Raw genomic sequence first — 13,991 nt, forward strand, 5'->3', positions numbered from 1 at the left:
TTTGGGGTTTTTTTTAAACAAAATTCAGTCGTTTGCAGAGAGAAGGGATGCAGCCCGGAACTTTTCATATGGCTCCACATGTGTAGGGGGGGATGCAGAACAGGCTCTTTATTTTTTAAGAGGCCTCGATGGAAACAAGCCATCTCACTTAAAGCTTTGGACATGTGATGCACTTGGCTGAGCATATGCTCAGCCCTCCCCCGCCCCACACACAGTTGTACAATGGAGCAAGTTATTCCCGAGGGATTTACTCTGGATCGCACTGCGGGAGAATTCAGGATGGAAAGGATCCCAGCTATTTTAGGAACTTAATGGCTACCATTGCTATACTACCTAAGCGCCTTATGAGAGCACAGATGAAGACGGGGGAATCCCTAATCACTTAGGTGATTAGGTGACTAAATACCTTTAAAAATCTGGCTTAGAGAAACTAAGTGATTTGTCTACATCACACAGGACACAGATGGCAGAAGCTGGCTGTGGCCCCAGTTCTAGGCCACCAGCGAACCCTCAGCAAAATGCACAGAGCAAACTTTCTCAAAAGCAAAACGGAGCCTACTTCTGCAGTCCAAAATGACTTAGGAGCCTAAATTCCTAAGGACACAAAAGCTCCCAAATCACCTGAAAACATTCACTCCATGGGACGATCGAAAAGACAGACCAAATCAGTAAACACTGCCCCCTGCTAGTCACCCGACAGAAAGCAAGCGAGCTAAGGAAAATCAACGCGGCATTTGAGGTCTGGCCAAAACGGGATTTTTTTCCCCCCACGTTGACTTCAGTGAGTTTCCAGTCGAGCCGTCCGTCTTAAACAAAGGCCAAGAGAAATGGATCCAGTAATTCGGTTCTCACCTTCTCCACAGAGGAGGTGTGAACCAAACTGGTGGAGACGGCTCAGGTCCATTCCCCCAGATTTCAGGACATGTAAAAATCCAGATCCGGATCTGCGTCATCGTTTTACAAGTGCTCCGTCTTCCTTTACCACAGACCCAGACCAGCCCCACGTCTGAACCACCCCCTCGGTGCTCGGGAGGGGGCTGAGATACCTGGTCTGAACGATGGTGCTTGGTCTCTCCTTTACTCCGGGTCTTTGCAGCGTGGCTGCAAAGGCTGGGCTTTTCAGGGCAAGGATTCGATGTTCCCTCTGTCCCCAGACACATCCCCATGGTTTGCTGCCCTGGAGGCAGGCTGGTGGAGGAGGACCATGCCACCAGCAGCAAGAAATGGCCCGCTCCTTTCCCTTGGATCCATCGCCCAGACACCGAGGTGTTGGAGGAGGGCTAGAGGAACTGTTTGAGGAGGTGGCTGGGTGGGGAGCTTATCCCACTGAGACAGCCCCTGCTTGGGGAAATGCAGAACCCACACCTGACCCCCTCCACGATAACAGAGGAACAAGAATACCTGCTCCTCGGTGGAAGCTGACGGCAGCCCTCTCAGGCTCAAAGAGGCCGGCACGAGTCCTCAGGTAGGATTCGGGCTTGTTTGCCTGAGATACGCACCCACCTTCCCAGAGGGTTTAATTAGCCAGCTGGACTGCTAATCAGAGGCCTGCAGCTGCAAGGTGTCACCATGGTTACAGGGCCCAGAGCCCTCGGATGCACCGCGGGATGCTGCGATGGGCCAACGTGAACGTCTGATTGTGGGGGAGGCAGCCTCCTTGCTTTAGGCAAGGCTGTCTGCCAGGTCAGGCCTGGGGTCAGACAGGATCTCACATCGCGATGGAGGAAGCTTTAGAAATCTCGGCACTCACCTGGCCAGACTCCGGCCTCGAACAGGTGTACGGCTGGAGTCGGTGGGGATCAAGAGCGCTCAGCAGTCAGGTCACTTATTTAGGTGCCCCTGGATGAGCATTTCTGGCCTGCAGTTGACCGAGCCACAGTCACATAACTGCTCAGTAACAGCGCAGGTGAGATAAGCCAAGAGCTGCTGCCAGCTTTAACTGCTGGACCACGCTTCCTGGCTGGAGCTGTGACCCAGGGCCTGACACTCAGCCCCTCTGCTTGGACCGCTAAGACATTATTCACGAGAGCATTGCACAGAAAGTCAGTATCATTATCCCCATTTTACATGTAGGGAAACTGAGGCACAAAGAGCAGCTCTGATGTGCTCACAGTCACCCAGCAAGGCAGTGGCAGAGCCGGGAAGAGAGCCCAGGTCTCCCACATCCTAAATCCAACCACTTGACTTCATTGCTTCCCAATCACGAGAATACAACTGCCCCCCATGCCTCTTAATCTATAATCACTAGACCCCGTGCTCTTCCAGAGCTCAGAATATGACCCGGGATCTAAGATCTCTTCTTGAACCTCTCTGGAGCCTCTATTTGGATCACACGTGCCGGGCTGCATTGCTGTGTCTTGCCCTTAATTCTCAGAAAAGTCAGGAAAGACCCCCTTGATGTTCCTGGCAGCCATCCCCTGTGTCCCAGCTGGAGAGAGCAGAGAGGGGCTCAGGCTCCAGAGGTGCCACCAGGCTGCCAACCTCCCTGCGTCATGCCCAAGTGGTGAATGAGGGCAAAGTAGGTGGGGCCCATGCCCTGCTCAACAGCCCTGGAGAGTCCTTGACTCAACAGCTCCTTGAAGCTCTTTTGGTGGAGAGAGAGATGATTAATACCAACTCAGGCCCTGCCTGCACCAGATAACACATGCCCATCACCAAGGCGGTTATGCAAGGTGCATTTCCGCTGGGCTGTGGCATGGAGCCAAGCCAGACCCAACACATTTGGCCTCTCCAGATCCAAGGGGCAGGTTTGTGGAAGCCGGTAATGCCTCATCCCATCCTACAAGGGTGTTTATACCATAGTTGTCACCGCCGCGTCTGAACACCATCCAGTTGCATGTTAAGCAGTGACTAGCTCCATCACAGACTGAGCTGCCCCCCACTCCTTAGCAGGAGATGCTCACACAGGGAGTGTCATGTTTGAGGAATAAACCTTACCTCCGTTCCATGGAGTCGCGCTGGGCCAGAGAAGTGAAGCTGTTGACTTGGTCTTCCTCCCAGAGCTTCCAGATATCCTCACAACACCCAACATCTTCCACTTGCTGTGTGGATCGCTAGAAAGGGAGGAGAGCTCAGCGGTTAGGTCACCAGCCTGCAACCTCCAGGACACGTGGGTGGAATCAGCTGACTGGCCACAGACTCCCTGTGTGATCTTGAGGAAATCTTTGTGCCTTGCTTTCCCCAGAGGCTATTAAGATAGTCCTATCTCACAGAGAGGCAACTAAGATGACTGCATAAAAGACCCTCAGATAGGATTGGAGCCACAGAATCGTTATGAACAATAAAGCCCCCTCTCCGGGGTAGGGAAGCCAGTTTTATCCCCATGTTGCAGAACGGAGAGTGGAGGTGTAGAGATGTGAAGCAACGTAACAGGGGCCACTGAGCAGTTCAAGGGCAGAGCTGTTAGGAGTCATAACTTGGGAATCCTAGCCCTGAGCTTGCTCTGATTTCTCTTGCAAGCCATTGAAGAGGCAGTAAGTGCACCTGGGTGTAGCATGCCCCTGGGATCTGTCCAGGGGTATTGAGCCATAACAATAAGGCAGAAGGTCTGATTCTGCTTCTACGTGCTGTCAGTTGGGATTACCTGCAGAGAAATCAGTGGACTTGCACTGCTTGTTGGGCTGGATTTAAGCAGCAGTGGGTGAAATTTTCTGGCTACGCGGGAGGCCAGGCTCGCTGCTCCTAATGATTCCTTCTGGCTTTAAATCTGTGGTGTAAATGAGCTCAGACTCTCTGTTATTAATTAAGGGGCTGAGTCTGCCCCCCTACTGAACCAACCCGTGAACAGTTCAGGGCCTTGCAAAGCACAGCTGTACCAACCACCTGTACGTTGTAAACAACCTGGGATTACTTGACTGCAAATGCCTGGATCTGGGGACTCCTTTAGATGGGAGCATTGGTCATTTATAGCCTGGTGAACCAGCGTGGGTGGAATTTCATAATTTTTAGAAGAAGGAACCTCATTAACGACTGGAAATGTCTCCAGCTCCTACACAGGATGGAGGCAATGGGAGCTTTCAAAATCTGGAGTCTAATCACCTGTCACATTCCCCGACTCCGTGAAACACCCTCCAGCACTGATGTTTCAGACTGTGCCCTTGATATCCAGGCTACAGGCTCTGGGCAGGACCTGAGCTCACCAGACTACGAGGGAGGAGAACACTCTGTAAAGCAGCTATAGAAATAACCTGAATTTAACACCCCCAAATTCGACAGCTTCATTAAGAAATCCAGTCACCACGGCTGGGTGTTTTGGGAGTCTTTAAAGGAATTGGCAATTACTATCCTCTCACTGACGGTCACTACGCAGACCCCATGCCTGAGCAAAATGAGTATATTTCTATCCCATCCTATCCGGGGGCTTCCCTATTCCAAGCTCCAGAGCTGAGGGAAGAGCCATGCCAACAGTGCCACCTTGTGCAGTTTGTTTAAAATGCAGTGATATCTCCCCTTTTATACTAAGGGTGTGGGGGTTTGCTCAGTGACAGCAGCACAAAGCAAACACACACATCCAGGGACAACAAGAAATGTCTATCTTATGTGTGTGAAATGGGCCTGGACCGTGGATATGGTAGATTGCTTATCCACCAGCGCTGCCTGGCACTCGGGGTCACGTTTGTGGATGAAGGCTCCAGGATCCACGTGACCCGAGGTCTCAGGGTTGGGATCCCAGGTACCATCGGACACCTTTGAGTTGAACAGCATCAGAACCTGCCCCTTACATTTGTCCTCTTTGCAAGAGGAAGGAGGACCCATTTACAAGGCAGGCCCTGAGACCATTGAAGTCAGAGGTATCTACAACTAATAGCGGTCAGGTCTCCAACACCCAGTCAATAAAGACAATATGTGCCAGACTAAGCCTAGATTGGCATCTCGTCTCCAACCACGCTTCAAAAGAAGGCATGGTTTCTGCCTGACCCTGAGCTGTTAGTGGCTGGCTTATGCCCTGAACCAGGAGCCTTCAGATCCCTTATCTTACATAATTGCAAAAGCATGTCTGCACTGCTGCCAGGAAACACCTTCCTCCCCCATTCACCAGATCCCAGAGGTGGGGTGATGTTGCCGTCTTGGAGCAGCTCAGTAAAAATGCCCAAAAGAAGGGCAGCACTGAGGTATGTGCTCAAGGCTGCTCTCAGATGGGTACATTGCCTCGTTTAGGGGAGTTGGCACAGATGGGCAGGACTGCGGGAGGCAGGGTAGAGGAGGTGTAAACAAGTGGGTCAGTATAATACTGATTTATTCTTTCTACAAGGCCTTCTCAGTCTCGGTCCCCCCGGCAATGAGTTCCACAGGTTAAAATTTGGGCCATGTTAAAAAATAAAAGCATTTGTTTGTACCAATGCCCAGTTTGCTACCTTTCAAACCTTGTCAACAGCTGCTTGTTCTTGCGTGACGAGAACGGTTTATCTTCTTTCATTCGGTCCTTATTTCACGCACTTGGGTCATCTCCTCTGCAAGCCAGCCAGGTCCCGTCTTCTCCATCTCGCTTCCTAAACAGGCCTCACTAGACTTCTGATCATTTCCCCTCCCTTCTCCGAACCTCTTCTAGCCCTGCTGTATCTCGTTCCATACGGCGTGACCAGGACTGAACACAACATTCCAGGTCAGGCCGGTTTAACTTCTTTGCAATGTCCTTATTTTCCTGACTTACCTCTTTTACTCTAGGGCAGTCAAGCAGATTTTTTATAGCGTCTCCCTTGCTGGCTTGTCAACAGGCAATATGTCCAGAGAGCCGGAGACTCAGAATTGGGGTCTTTCAAAACGACAGGAAAAGGGACAAACTTTCAAAAACTTAAGAGCTTTCATCTAGGCACATACACAAGGACCATGTCTTTTAGACGCCAACAGTACCCCCTTGGTGACCTTCACGTGGCCAGACTGTCAGCACAACTCCACACCCGAAATAGGCTCCTCTTGAAAACATGGATGCTTAGTTGGATGATTAAATTAAGAGCTGAGCTTTGCTGAAACTCCAACCCCAGTTGTGCCCTTTTAAAAATATCCTGGCCACCTATGACCTTGAGAATGTCACTTCTTTGCTCTGTGCCTCGGCTTCCTCCATTTGAAAAATGGGCATAAAGATACCATTTTGCCTAAGCCAAGTGCTTGGAGATCTCTGGGATGAAAGACACAGTGGGAAAGCAAGGGACTGTCATCATCTCTGCCCTCCTCCCCCCGGAAAAAAAAAATATGATTCGCTGATAGGTTGTAAATAAATATATTTTAATAATTTTTTTTACCCATTCCAGTTCATTCTTTTGTACAATTATTTATAAAACAGTAGTAAAATTTTTTAATCAAAACACAGTGCATTAAAAAAAAAAAACAACAAAAACCTAAAAGATTTAAAAAAAAAAAAAATCCATGACTATTTTACCTCACAGCATGGAAAACACCCTGCCACTCACGCAGGCGGAAGCAGGGGGTCCTGGCGTGGGATATCCCACGCCCGATAGCCATGAGCTGCGTGCAGCATGGGCTGTATGGGGTAGGCACTGACTCCGTGTCGCATACAGCACGCACTGCAATGCACAGTCAATCAAGCACACTGCGCCACGGTATAGATTGCTGATTAGGGCACTTCAAGAAGTCTCTCTGGCTAAGATGCTCCAAAGGGACGAGTTATTTTAGGTGCCCAACTGAAGGCACTTTAAAGAGGCCTGATTTTCAGAGGATGGTTGCCCAGCACAGCCTGAAAATCTAGTTCCTTTCAGGTGTCCTTCTTTGGACACCCAAAAATCACAACTTCACGTGCCTTTTCTGAGACCGCTGGGTTCGTCAGCCCAGAAATCCTAAGATGTCACACATTCTCATCCTGGCTTTGACACGACTGGAGACACCGCTGGGAAAAATCTCGCATGGGATCACATCGCTTCCTGTCCTAGCCAATGACAGGAAGGCTGCAGGTATACTAACAGTTCCAGATCTCAAGCGGGGGGAAAAAAAAGAGGCTGATGGTTCACACTGACGTGCTGGAGAGCCCCGTTTGTGCCCATGCCTAGTATATACCGTGTCCCACGGCCACTCAAGCACACGGCCTAATGCACACTATATACTGTATCCTGCGTGTGCTGAAGCATGCTGCATATAGTGCACAGTTATAAACACAGAAAGAGCTTTGGATTCGAATTGGGCAGTCTCTGCAAGGCTAAGCCCTCACGGGAAGGTCGGAGCTGCAAACCACGCTGGGCCTGCCTGCGTAGGCTCCTCTCAGCCAGCTGGCCACGCCACCATCAGGGTATCCTGGACCCTGGCTCTCGTCCCACGGGGCATGGCTCCACCAACCCCTCCTGCTATAACTCCTTGGTAATACTTCCCCAAGCCTTCCCAGACTCCCTCGTCGCTACCTGTCGGAGCCTTCTAGCCACATCGATTCCACGCTGCAAGTCCAGTGTCTGCTGGACCTCAGCTATCATCCACACGGCTCCGAGAACGTACAGGGCATCAAAAGCACTTAACACGTGTCTCGAATGATCCTCGGTTCTGCTGCACAGGATGCCTTATGCTCACCCATAATTTCAAGGGAGTACAACAGCATGGTACACCAAGGGAGTACAACTACACGGACACTTGTAGCATCCATGGGGTCTATGGTAGCTGCTCTGGAGAAAACCGACACTTAGGGTACACCTCCATGGCACCGTGCCATGCCAAGACACCCAAGCTAGCTCTGAAGGAGGACCTTGCTGAAAAACACGGTATAGCAGGCTGAGTGGGGCAGCAGACTAAAGCAGCAGTGCTGCTTCTGGTATTTCAGCTAGTGGCTTCAGAGGTAGCTTGGTATCTGCATGGGGCTGCCTTGTTGCCATGTAGGCATCCCCGCACTAAGTCAACAGAGCTCTGTAGTCCTGCTCTGAAGAACTACTCACAGGCACACAGGAATGGCACGTAAGGGAAGCCAAAGTGTTGGTGTAGTACAGACATGCCTGCAGCCGGCCACCACTCCCAGACACCTGCCCACAGGCCTGTCTCACTTAAAGACCAACCCAAAATCCTGCCTCCTTGCCAAAACCTCTGCACTTCAGCCAGCAATGTGTGCAAGAAAAGCCCCCTGCTATCTCCCCGTCACAACAATAGTTAGTCCTTCTCCCTCCTGCTAAACCACTAATATGTGAGCAAGGCAACGTAAGTGAGGGACTTTCCTCTTGCTTGTGCTGGCTCTCCTGACTGTCAGGGCTGGGGACTGCCCCTCTCAGGAAATGAAAATGCTGCTTACTCTCTCTTCCTCCTTCACCCTCTCACCTGTCTCTATCGCCACATGCAAACTTGACTTCTCACTGGTACTTCTCATTGACTCGACTGCCTACTCGCACTTCTCACTGCAACCTAAGCAGACGTCCATCCACTTGTGACCACCTCGCTGCCCACACAGACCTGGGTGCCTTGCAGTTACATTTCCCCCCAGGTCCTTATTCTCCCACTGATAGCAAGCTCTTTTCTTAGTGGGCCGGCAGGCTGAGTTCTCCCTTATGACTGTATATCCTGATCACACTATTGCGGGTGCAGGGGTCCCATCCATGAGGTTCTCAGGACAGGCTCGGAGCTAGAGGTGGAGAATAAAATACAACCATTGATCCAAATGCCCCTGGACTTCAGACTCTTCAGCTTGGCCTCATTGCTATGAACTGTAGTATTCTCCAGGAACGAATCTAAAACGCTACAGCTTGCTGAGCTTTGCTGCCACGTGTTGGGCAGTTACTGGAGTTTAAGGTAGCAATATTATTACAAAGGGATTCCCCACCATGCCCTTCAGACTCTTGGAACCGAATACTGCAATTGCAGTGCTTTGTTTTAAATAAAGCGTTCCCCCTGCCTTCTCCACGCCACCCCAATTCCTTTCATGAGTGCGCTGTTGTCACAGTCTGGAGGAAACAGAATACCATTCAGCGACTTAACCGTGCAAAGACACTCCCTGGTGGCTTCACTCATCATCAGGCCAAATGAACAACCTTGGGAAGGAAGGGGAAGGGGAAGGGGAGAGAGGAAATTGCTCTTAGATATCCAAGGCAGAAAGCTGTGGCTAAGATTTTGGTAACTGTTACAACCAGAAAATCATCCTCCCCATGAGGAACCACGTGAGATTTGAACACCAGGTTCTAGCTTCTCCCACATCACTCATGCCATCGCTTAGTTTCCACTAGTGGAAAAGAGAGGTCCTGTCTCCTCCACAGAGTCAGCCCTGTGGGCAAGAGCTAAGAAAAGGGAAAGGGCGTGTGATGCACTAGACCCGCGTTCTGGGAGCATGAACAATTCCATCTATGGACCAAAGAGCTCAAAACTACATTGATTAAAATCCCCACCATCTTCCCTAACCGTCCCTCACCCCCCAAACTCTCCAGCTAGCCTGCTCCACCCCTGGCTGCCCTTGCTAGGGCATAACAATTTTATCACAGGGACATTTCACCAGAGGGTGTTGCGATCCAGGACACCTGGCTTTTTCCAAGTATCAGTGGCATCAATAGGCCTCTTGGGTCAGAACATCCCAGAGGTCCACTACCCAGGCAAAAATCTCCCACTGGCTTCTCTGGGGGGTTTGCCTGAATAATGGACACGAAAAGACAACAAAGGAACATACCTTGGTAAAGACAAGACTATTTGATTTCAGGGGGAGCAGAGGGCACTCCAAGCTTTCCAGGATGTGGCCCACTGACTTCAACAAGCGTCTCAGCTGAAGAAGGGGTCTGGGTGTACACTGAGGGCATCTGATCTGGTTATTTAGAAGTTAGGAGTTGCCTTCTGGCTTGCTAGCTTTTGGCGACAGTTTAACGGGAGCGAGATTCTTGCCCAAAACCAAGGGTTTCAGTGCACAGGGGCGAAGGCAAAAGCCTGTTTGCAGTTTTGGTTCATCGTGAAGGTTTGCACACTCATCCCCACCCCCCTACCCTCCCACCCCTCCAAGTTTCAGTTCACATGAAACCCAAAATCTTAAAGTGACGTTTGAGAGTGCCAGATAGACACTGAATGATTACTGAATGCCAAATGGTGGACACCCATCAGTGCTGGTGCAGAACCAAAGGCCAGGGTCAGATAACTTCAGCAATTTCTCATTGTAAATCAGGCACATTGGTGGCTTCAACCAAACGGCGCTTTGAGATTTAGGGGTTCACTGGAGATAGGCCCAGCACAGCGGTACCTTGGCAGTCATCACAAGTACGTTCTCAAAGTCAGGGCTCCCAACTTTGAAAATGCACGTGACCACTAGAGAATTTGCTCAGATCAGTCCCCTCCTCTCCCTCCCGATTTCTTATCCAATGCACCTTGAGAAATGTGCCTCCAGGCACCCTGGTGACCAAGAGCACCGTGCCCTCCCCTCAGATATACTAGGCATCCCTGCTTGGGAAGGGAAGAGGAATCCCAACATGGGACGGTGCCACGAGGCAGCCATTGCCAGCAGCAGCAGAAGGGAACAGCATACAGGGCTTGGGAAGACTTTGAGGGGGCACAGGTTCCTGTGCCGAAGCCTGGATAGATGCACAATCACAGAGGGAAGCTCTGAGCATCAAAGCCCCCCTGTTCCCTTCAGAGGGACTCCTTACACTGGTTTCCAGCCTCCACCCCTTGCAGGGTGCGAGGTTTGCAGGGAGTTTAGCTGAAAAGCAAGGCAGCTGAGGATCTGCTCTCTGGAGCGGTGCTGTCAATCTGCATTCAACACTGTAATGCCATGGCAAGCCAAGGAGGTCTGCTCAGTCAATGGCACGTTGGCAAGATGTAGTTATAGCAACTAAGGTCTTGTTCTCCCAACAAACCTTTCAGCTGCTACCACCCTTGCATTGAGAGGTGTAGACTCAAGTGCTGATCAGGGGCTTCCTGGGTGAGGATGTGTCTTCACAAACAGGCCTTACTCCTAGTCCTTTTCCCCAGTGTCTGAGTGGCTCCTCGTCACAGCATGTCTGTGTCCTCCATGCTGAAGCTGCTCCTGCGACTGCTGGTCTTGGAGGCCTCGGGAGACATGGCAGAGAACAAAGGGTCAGAAGCCAGGGGCAGCATGGTGTCCTCCATCAGCATCAAGTCCAGCTCTTTCTTGGATAGAGAAGGGAAGGAGGCGTTGTGGCCAGGGTCCAGCTGGTCATGGAACCCGCTGGGGCCATCGTCAAAGCTCAGGCTGTGGGTAAAGTCCAGCTGGTGGTAAGGAGACTGAGGTGGTGGCGGGAGGGATGGCTGTGGCTGTGTCTCCTGGTCAGGATGTGGCTGACGCTGCTGAGGCTCTGTCGACCCATCCTCTCCTCTGCTGACCTCTTGCTTCACAACTTGCTGAGCCAGTTCTGCCACATTCACCCCGGAGGGCGAGGAGGTTGGCAGCCCATGGATGCGAGCCTGCATCTCCAGCTCCTGTGGGGCAGAGCACGCAAGCCAGGAATCCTTATTTGAGGCAGCAGAGACATAAACCGAATGGGAGGGAGCTGAAACCATCTCACCTACACTAATGCTCTGTGGGGAGCCCTTGCAGCCAACCTGACATGGCAAAGCCACCTAAAACAAAGGGCAAGGGACACCAGCGTTGCAGCAAGTAACCATCCTGGGGACCAAGCTAGTGACAGGGCAAGGCAGGGACGTACAGACTGCAGGGGATGAAGAGGGAGGTATAAGGAGAGGTTGAGAGAGGCAAAGGCACGGAGTGGCAGGAAACCACACAGATAAAAGGCCAGACAGAGAGAGGCTCACAGGAAAAGAGAAATTGAGGAAGAGGCTGAGGCAAAAACCATGTCACTGCCAATATTGAGCTCAAACAGGCTTCCCTCTCTGTCAGCACTGTTATTTCATAAACCCAAACTACACACTGGGCAGAAATCCAGGGAGAAGGTAAGGCAAACACGGCTGGCTGCAGGGCTCTGGGCTTTACTGCCAGCTGACTGAGGTTGCCTGCCAAAGCCAGACAGAGGATCCCCCATCCAAGAGGCACTAGGCACGCACAAAGCCACAGGTTAGGCTTTTCCAGCCTGAAGGTCTCGCTAGACTCCTAAATCCATAGTTACGCCATAGAATCTCTAAGGGGCCCAGATATGAGCTCAGAGCCTACCATAAGGAAACCCAGCATGAAAGTGCTCTGTTGGTCCAAAGGATCCTGCTCACAGTCAAAGCAGCTAATTATAGAGTGAGCCTTGCCCCCAAGGGCACACCCTGCGCTGCACGTATCCTTTGTGGCACGTATGATATCACCCATGACAGCTCATTATTCCAGTTCCTGCAAGATGTGCCAACTCCTGATGAGCCCTAGGCAACTGGCTGACCATGGTAACCATGCTCACACAACCAGCCCCGCTGATGTCAATGGGGACCCCTCATGTGAGTAGGATCATAAAAGTAGGGTTGGAAGGGACCTCACAAAGTCATTTAGTCCAGCTCTCTGCTCAAGACAGCATCAGCCCTGACAACCCATCCCAGCCAGCTTTTGAAAGTTTCCAAGGATGGAGATTTCACAACTTCTCCACGTAACCTGTTCAAATGCTGGACTAGCTTTATAGTCAAAAAGTTCTTCTTAATCGCGAGCCTAAATTTCCCCTACTGCAACTTGAGGCTGTTGCTCCTAGTCCTATCCCCTAAGGCTCATCTCCATCTTTGTAATCACATCCTTCAGGTATTTGCAGACTGTTATCACCCCCATGGGCCAGAGCTGGCCCAGGTGGGGCACCCATGGGGGGGCTGGGGGAGCAGGGGGAGGGTCAGGGGGCTTGTGGCAGAGCCCCCCATGCAGTGTGGGGCAGTGGGGGGCAGCAAGGATCGCCCCTCCACCTGGCAGTACCCGGTGAGTCGGGGCTTTTTTTTAAAGTACTGAGCTGGGGCAGGTGGGGGCAGTCATGGGGGGCTGGGGGAGTGGGCAGGGGGAGCTGGGGGAGCGAGCAGGTTGGAGGGGCTTGCAGGGGTCCCCTCCCCCAGCCCCACCTCCCCTAGTATTTACCAGCTCAGAGTCAAATCTCCTTGCAGCTCAGAATCAAATCTCCTCTGAATCGAATCACCACCCAAAGCTTCGCACAGCCCTACTAAATAACCCTAGGTCGTTCAACCTTTCCCCGCAAGTCTGATTATAGACTCATAGAAAGTTAGGGTTGGAAGGGACCTCAGGAGGTCATCTAATTCAACCTCCTGCTCAAAGCAGGACCATCCCCAACTCTAGCTTGTTGAACTAGCTTGTGTGGGATCAGATCTACAGCAAGTTTGATCAGGAGCAAGTTATAGCTAGACCAAGCAGCCTTGCTATGGGCCTGACCCAAAGCCCACCAAAGTTAATGGGACTCTCACTAGATCCAACCTTCTTTGAGGTCATGGGTACATGTGCAGCTCAGACAGCCAGAGTCCCATCTCTGCTGTGCCACTGTAACTCTGAAGGGACTTGCATTGATGTCAGTGAAGTTGCTCTGAAGTTTCACAGTCTTAAAGAGGGAAAAGCACCTAGACCAAATCTTCTAGGAAAGGGCAGAAGCAAAACTGCTGACATGTTTCCCTGGCTAGCTTTGATGAGGGCAGATGAGGACCTACCTGGATACGGAGCAAGAGCTGCTTATTCAACATCTCCAGGCGCCGAGAGTGATTCTCCAGATCCCGTGACTTCTGCAAGTCCTTCTGCATCCTCTTGATGTAGTCAACAGAGGCCTTCAAGATGGTCCCTTTGTTCCAGCGTACATCCCTGGGGTGTGGCAAGGAGAAGATGTGACAGCCTGCACCTCCCAACCAGCCTCAGATGCCTCCTGAAGAGACCTGCTCTAGTGCAAAGCCCCCTGAAAGTTTAATGACCTGAATTATCATTTGGATGCCAACACTGCACCCAGCGCCTGCCCATGCCACTGGCAGGTCAGCCAAAGGAATGACACCTCCCATAGGAGTCTGTGTGAAACAGAATCTGCCCAGTCACAAGAGTAACCTGCTGCTACCAGGAAGCTGAGCAAGATGTCAAGTCCATCCTATGGCCAGTACATGACTGCTCTCCCAATTAATTCTCAAGTACTTTGCATGATCACATTTTAAATGTCCTAAATATTAATCATTTCCCTGGAATA

General features: G+C 51.3%; 1 protein-coding gene across 3 annotated transcripts in view; it reads right to left on the bottom strand.

The window, feature by feature from the left end:
• TFEB (transcription factor EB) overlaps window positions 1-13,991 on the bottom strand; it is an 87,221-nt gene that overhangs the window by 35,544 nt on the left and 37,686 nt on the right. For 2 of the 3 annotated variants that reach the window (XR_009456702.1, XM_059717480.1), the window contains exons 8-9: window positions 13,474-13,621; window positions 2,938-3,053 (exon numbers count right to left, since the gene is read on the bottom strand). Coding sequence is in view for 2 of the 3 variants with exons in the window: in XM_059717480.1 (XP_059573463.1) it covers window positions 2,938-3,053; window positions 13,474-13,621 (264 nt within the window). In the remaining variant the exon portion in view is untranslated. Of the gene's footprint in view, window positions 1-2,937; window positions 3,054-6,201; window positions 11,329-13,473; window positions 13,622-13,991 lie in introns of those variants that run through there. The other variant, XM_059717479.1, reaches the window with a different exon arrangement.

The sequence above is a fragment of the Alligator mississippiensis genome, chromosome 14 (genome assembly GCF_030867095.1).
Source record: "Alligator mississippiensis isolate rAllMis1 chromosome 14, rAllMis1, whole genome shotgun sequence".
Lineage (NCBI taxonomy): Eukaryota > Metazoa > Chordata > Crocodylia > Alligatoridae > Alligator > Alligator mississippiensis.